Source organism: Trichechus manatus, unplaced genomic scaffold (genome assembly GCF_000243295.1).
Source record: "Trichechus manatus latirostris isolate Lorelei unplaced genomic scaffold, TriManLat1.0 scaffold00013, whole genome shotgun sequence".
In the NCBI taxonomy this organism is placed as follows: Eukaryota; Metazoa; Chordata; class Mammalia; order Sirenia; family Trichechidae; genus Trichechus; species Trichechus manatus.
The window spans coordinates 29,704,119-29,710,551 of record NW_004443949.1 but is presented as its reverse complement, the minus strand read 5'-3'; the positions used below and the strand labels follow the sequence as shown (position 1 = coordinate 29,710,551).

The 6,433-nt window shown below is 35.3% G+C and overlaps 1 protein-coding gene across 2 annotated transcripts in view; it reads right to left on the bottom strand.

Moving 5' to 3' along the window:
- KLHL1 (kelch like family member 1) overlaps positions 1-6,433 on the bottom strand; it is a 492,649-nt gene that overhangs the window by 43,483 nt on the left and 442,733 nt on the right. For both annotated transcript variants that reach the window (XM_012554148.1, XM_004371430.2), the window contains one exon: positions 3,260-3,422. In XM_012554148.1, coding sequence (XP_012409602.1) covers positions 3,260-3,422 — 163 coding nt within the window. The remainder of the gene's footprint in view (positions 1-3,259; positions 3,423-6,433) is intronic.

Here is a 6,433-nt window from a genome sequence, read left to right as displayed (position 1 = left end):
CTGTCAGAGCAGTCAGTGGTGGTAGCCGGGCACCATCTAGTTGTACTGGACTCAGTCTGGTGGAGGCCTTGGTAGTTGTGGTCCATTAGTCCTTTAGACTAATCTTTCTCTTGTATCTTGTTTTCTTCATTCTCCCTTGCTGCCGAAGGGGTGAGAGCAGTGGACTATCTTAGATGGCTGCTCACAGGCTTTTAAGACCCCAGACGCTACTTACCAAGGTAGAATGTAGAACGTTTTCTTTATAAAGAGTGTTATGCCAATTGAGCTAGGTATTTCCCGAGACCATGGTCCCCACAGCCCTCTGCCTGGCAATTCAGTCCCTCAGGGAGTTTGGATGTGTCTATGGAGCCAATTACTTAATATTTACTACTGATTCTGTTTCTCTGGAGAAACCTGACTGACAAAGATTTTGGTACTAAGAGAGGTTCTAGAGGAAAGTAATCTCAAGGATGATTTTTCTGAATTGGTGCTAGAGTTTCTGAATTTTTTTTTTTTAATGTGATTAGGTTTAGAGGCACTAATGACTATTTCCAGGGCGAAGAGGCATTGATAATCCATGGTATAATGTGGCAATAGAGACATGTAGAATATCATCATTGCATTTTCCTAATCAAATATGTATAAAAGACAAGCCTCTGGATGACCATATGTTAGATACCCAGGAACATTTATGTCAAGCTAATGTTTATAATGAGATTGTCTGATTGCTTCTCAGTGCACTGAAGAGTTGGGAAAGAAAAGGATGAGCTCATGGCTTCAAATACACAGCTCAAGCTCCACATAAGGAATCTAAACATTTCTATGTCTGTCTTGAAAGGAACCAAAATATCCTGTATATACAAAACTGAGATTTTTAAAACTCAAACCCAGAGTCTCATCCTAAGGTGGCTGAATTACAAAGCAAATTGCATTCCCAACTTCACTAGGTGTCTTCTGTTAAAGTGAGGTTATTATTAGGTAGCAAGGAGATTCTGAAAATTTGGAATGGGGACAAATGGGAAGATGTGATGATGTTGGGGACACTGAACCACTAACTCTTGCTGAGTCTTCTTTACCAGTAGAAGGAGCCCTTCCAAACCTGTCCTAGGAGGTTAACCCTGCACTGCCTTACAAACCTGTAATGACCTCTCATGAGGTAGTTGCCTTGCAAGACATTGCTGATTCTCCTAAAGACCTATCATAACCACTCCTTTTTACATCTAGATTTATAAGTAAACTCAAGTCCCAGCAGGCCTCAAAGAATGAATACAAAAATGTGACCCATGAGGATGTGCACTACAATCTAAAAGAACTGCATGCTTTTTCCAATTTATATAGACAAATCTGGAGGATGTGTGGGAATAAGTAATAAGGGTATAAGATAATGTTGGAGCTCTGGTGGCTCAGTGGTTAAGAGCTCGGGTGTTAACCAAAAGATTGGCAGTTTGAATCCACCAGCCACTTCATGGAAACCTTATGGGGGCAGTTCTACTCTTTCCTATAGGGTCACTATGAATTGAAATTGACTCTATGGCAATAGATTTAATGGGAAGACAATGGTGATGGAACTAAAGTTAGATTGGGTCAAATTTGTTGATTCATAAAGAATAAGCAGAGATTCTTGATTCAGTGTTGTAGCTCAAGGTGTTAGAATGGGCTCTAACAGCTTGTTTTGTTGGTTTACCTTAACATGGATGAAAAGGTGGCCTACAGTAAACAAAGAAGAAATGCCAGAATTGCTTTAATATACTATAGAGAAAGATATGCAAAGGTTTAGGGAGATTGGAATGCCAGAGTAAATTTATCATGTAAGACCTGCTCTCCCACCCAACCTACTCCAGAGGGTACACCTTTCATTATGACGGTAAGAAATGAATTTGTGAAGGTACTTTTTCCCTCTGCTAAATTTCCATCTACTAAATTTTAGAATCTCAGAAAATAACAATTTTAAAGGGAGTATATATACATGTACTTGTAATTTTTCTATCATTTCTTTCTCATATTCAAGAAAAAATATTTTTCAGATTTATAGACAGTTTTACATCAGATAAATTGTAGAAAGCTAAAGCTTCTCAATTCACATTATGATGCTACTATCCCAATATCAGTTTTATATCATAATGCAAAATGTTGCAGAATGTTTTCTCAAAAAGATATATAGACAAATACAGATGTAAAAGCATATCTAAAATTCTAGCCAATGGAATACAGCCAAATACTAAAGGAATAACGTAACATGACCAAGTAGATTTTATTTTAGATATAAAACCACTACCATGGAGTAGATTCTGACTCATTGTGACCCTATAGGGGGTTTCCAAGGCTGTAAAACTTTAAAGAAGCAGACCGCCACACCTTTCTCCCCTGGAGCAGCTGGTGGTTTTGAATCAGCCAACCTTTTGGTTAGCAGCTAAGCACTTTAACCACTGTGTCTCCAGGGCTCCTGATCTTTAGTATAAAATTTAAGAAATGTATACACTCTTCAAACAACACCTATATCCAGATATAGAACATTTCCATCACCCCAGAAATTTCTGTCCTGCTCCTTTCCAGTAAATCACCCAACCACCAAAGAAAATAGTCAGAAATGTACCAAAATATTTACATCTAATAAGAACTTCGCAGGTTTGTTTATGATATCAAAATTTGAGAAATATTTCAGATGTCAAAAATCTAAAACAAGTTATTTAAATTTAGTTTCTTTTTCATAAAGTGAACTATTCTATAGCCATTAAACACTGAATTTTTAAGAGTATGGAAAAGTGCTCATTTAAGTGAGAAAGGTAGTTAAAAAAAAACAGTAGCAACTTTGAATATACACACGTGAATGCACACATATAAAAACAAAACAAAAACACTTACATTTTCAAAGGTCAACTAACTTGGATAGAATAATTCATTAAACATTAACTCAGTAGATTTTAGTAAATTTTTAGTCCTCTTTTGAAAGCTACTCAGACTAGCCAGAAACAACTTAAATATGAAGACTTTTAGTATACAAAATTCTTGGGAAATATTTTGATACTTCCTCAATCAGTAATTAATGTGAAGAAGTTTTGATTTCTGTTTTAGATGGAGAAGGGAACAACAGAAAATGGAAAGAACATATACAAAGTCCTGATTTGTCAATCACTATTAAAGATTAAATTGAAAAATACTAAAAACTTAAGACGTTTTAAAAAATATTTTATTGAATCAGCTTAATGAAAGTTTTTTTTTTTAAATAAAAGAATATTCATTCAATAAACTTTTTCAGATAAAGAAAGAAAAACTTACTCACTTGCCATTTAACGCAGCTACCCCAACTGTGCTTCGGGCAATTGACATACTGGCTACAAATGTCCATTGCTGACTCTGAGGATCCCACCTCTCCACTGTATTCAGATAGCTCCAACCGTCATGGCCTCCCACAGCATAAATAGGGCCTTCAAGTACTGTTACACCTGAAATAATTGGAGACATGATAAACGAATGGGTTTATTTCACAGTTAGATACTTCAACAGTAAACATTCAGGTACCATTCAGTACAGGCCCTTGTTGTGAAGAAACAGTTGCAAAGAGGAAAAAACTATATACTATTAATTGAATCATTCCATTAACTTGGGAACAAAATTTAGAACCAAAAAATAAATAGTATGAACTAGATAGTTTATAAAAGAAAATTAATTTATTTCCTCAAACACATATCATATGAATACGTAAATTCTGAAAATCAGAAATGATACATATTGTGCCTCTGCTTTTGAAAAGTATTTCTACACTGTAGTTTAAAGTATTTATGATATAGTCCTTAAGCAATGTAATGTTATCAATTTGAATTTCAAGATAATGTTCTCTGTGTTTTGGCTTTCCACATAATTTCATAACAATAAATTTCCTAAAGCTTCCAGTTTAGAAAATATGACACCTTCTCTAATATTCTTAACTGAAATCACTAAATACAAGAAATTAAAACAAATAAAATTACTAGTGAGTCGTCAATAAGACAATATATACAACTCCTATGTATTGCTTTTCCAGTAAATTCCTTTCCTCGTAATTGAATTTTCTTCAGTGTTAAAGAGTCAGTATATATTTAAATATCATATACCTGAATTAAAGCCTTTATCTGCAGAGATATTCTGATGATTTTTCTTCCTACACAAAGTTCAAAACTCATTATCTGATTGTGAAGAACTCTGAAAGGTCTAGGATTTTACCTTCCTTCCAAGCTGACAAGTTAGCCTGACACAGATTCATTCATTTTGATAGAAAACTTAAGAATCCTTGCCCGTGTATTACAATAGTCAAGAGTATTGGCATTTTCTGATGGTAATCCAAGTCCCAATTTCCACAGGTATTACAAAGAGGGCCGCCTGAAACCCGTACACTCAGTGGTTTGTGTTACAGGAAAGGGACCTATTTTACAATGGGCGGTAAACATATCTACCCATTGCTCAAAGAGAGATATGATCTTTATGCCTTTAAGCATGCCTGCCTTTTATTTTGGAGCGAAGCACCATGTCTATCTCCCTAGGTTGTCCATTATAAAAGTATACTTTTAAAGACAGTCCGGAACAAAAGGTAGTGCCTTGTTCCCATGTTATGTAGAAACATGACTCATGAAGAATTATCTCCCAACACTGATGTGAAAGTAAAATGGCACTTCATTCATTCATTCAACTACTGTTCATTAAATTTTTATTATGTGTCAGGAATTGTTCTAATCACTAAGGACACAGTTTTAAACAAAAGTTTTGCCCTCATGAAGCTCATTTATATTACTCAATGAATATTTAACTAAAGTTGAATAAGTGCACTATTCACAATGAGCAAATCTGCTTCTCACATATTACATAACTATAATTAAATAAAGGATAAAGTAGCTGATTAAAATACTAAATTGCCATATACATACATTCAACATAAAAAAAACAAAAACATTGCCGTGGAGTTGGTGCCAACTCTTAGTGACCCTATAGGACAGAGTAGAACTTCCACATAGAGTTTCCTAGGTTATAATCTTTAAGGAAGCAAACGGCCACATCTTTCTCCCATGGAGCAGATGGTGGGTTTAAATCTCTGACCTTTCACTTTGCAGCAGAACACTTAACCACTGCACCACCAGGGCTCCACAATCAAAATAAGACATGCTATTTTACATATACCAGTAAACAGGTAGTGTTATGGATTGAACTGTGTCCCCCAAAACTATATGTTGTAAATCTAACCTCTACGCCTGTGTTATGGTCCCATTTGGGAATGAGTTGTCTTTGTTATGTTAATGAGACAGGATTAGTGTAGGATGTGTCTTGAATCAATATCTTTTGAGATATAAAAGAGACTAAACAAGCAAGCAAAAGAAGCAGAGATGGGGGAAGAGAGATGCCGATCCACATGAAGACTGCTCAGGAGCAAACACTCAGAAAACACAAGGACCTTCCTCCAGAGCCCACAGAGAGAGAAAGCCTTCCCCTAGAGCCAGGACACTGAATTTGGACTTCTAAAATCCTAACTGTGAGGCAATACATTTCTGTTTGTTAAATCCACACATTTGTGGTATTTCTGTTATAGCAGTACTAGATAACTAAGACAGGTATATATATATGGAAGAGATGAAGCTTTGGTGCAGTTGTAGTTAAAATCAAAGGCATAAACTTTAGATCTTGGTCTTTCTTTAGGCAGCTAAAAGTAAGAGAAAGGGATTACAATGGAGGAGTGAAAGTGTAAGTGGGGACAGTTTCCAAAGGATATGGCTACGTGTCATGGGTTTTTAACAGAATTATAGGCAATTATTCACGTCTGATAATAATTAAAGATATAATATATCAACATAAAGTTTAAACAACATTACCATTTTTAATGAGACGCTGGAATCAAGTTTTTATTGAATATTAGTTAAATATATAAAAGCCTTAAGAATTATGTGCTTTGGATTAAATAGAGAATATTTGGATTGGTTTATGCCCTGTCTTTCTTCCTTAAGATATGACATTTATCAGCAAAAGCTAGATCATTAGGATATTATAGTTAATGTTAATGAATTTGGGTTTTATTCTAAGAGCAAAGGAAAAACACCAAAGCGTTTATCAAGAAGAGATGTGATCTACTATAATGTGTATTCTGGTTATTTTGTAGCAAATGAATTGGAGCAAATTTAGGTGGCAGTAGGAAGATGAAAGGAGCCCAATAGTTAAGCACTTAACTGCTAATTGAAAGGTCAGAGGTTTGAAACCTAGCTGGTCTGAGGGAGAAAAGATGAGGTGATTTGCTTCTATAAAGATTATATCCTAGGAAACCCTATAGGGACAGTTGTACTCTGTCATATAGGGTTGCTATGAGACAGAATTGACTTGACAACACAACAAGAACAAGGAAGATGAAGAGGAGAAAATTTCAGTTATCCAAAAAAAGAGGAGGTAGGTTAGTGGTATATTGAACTGGTAGGTGTCAGTGTAGTGAGAGAAAATTGGA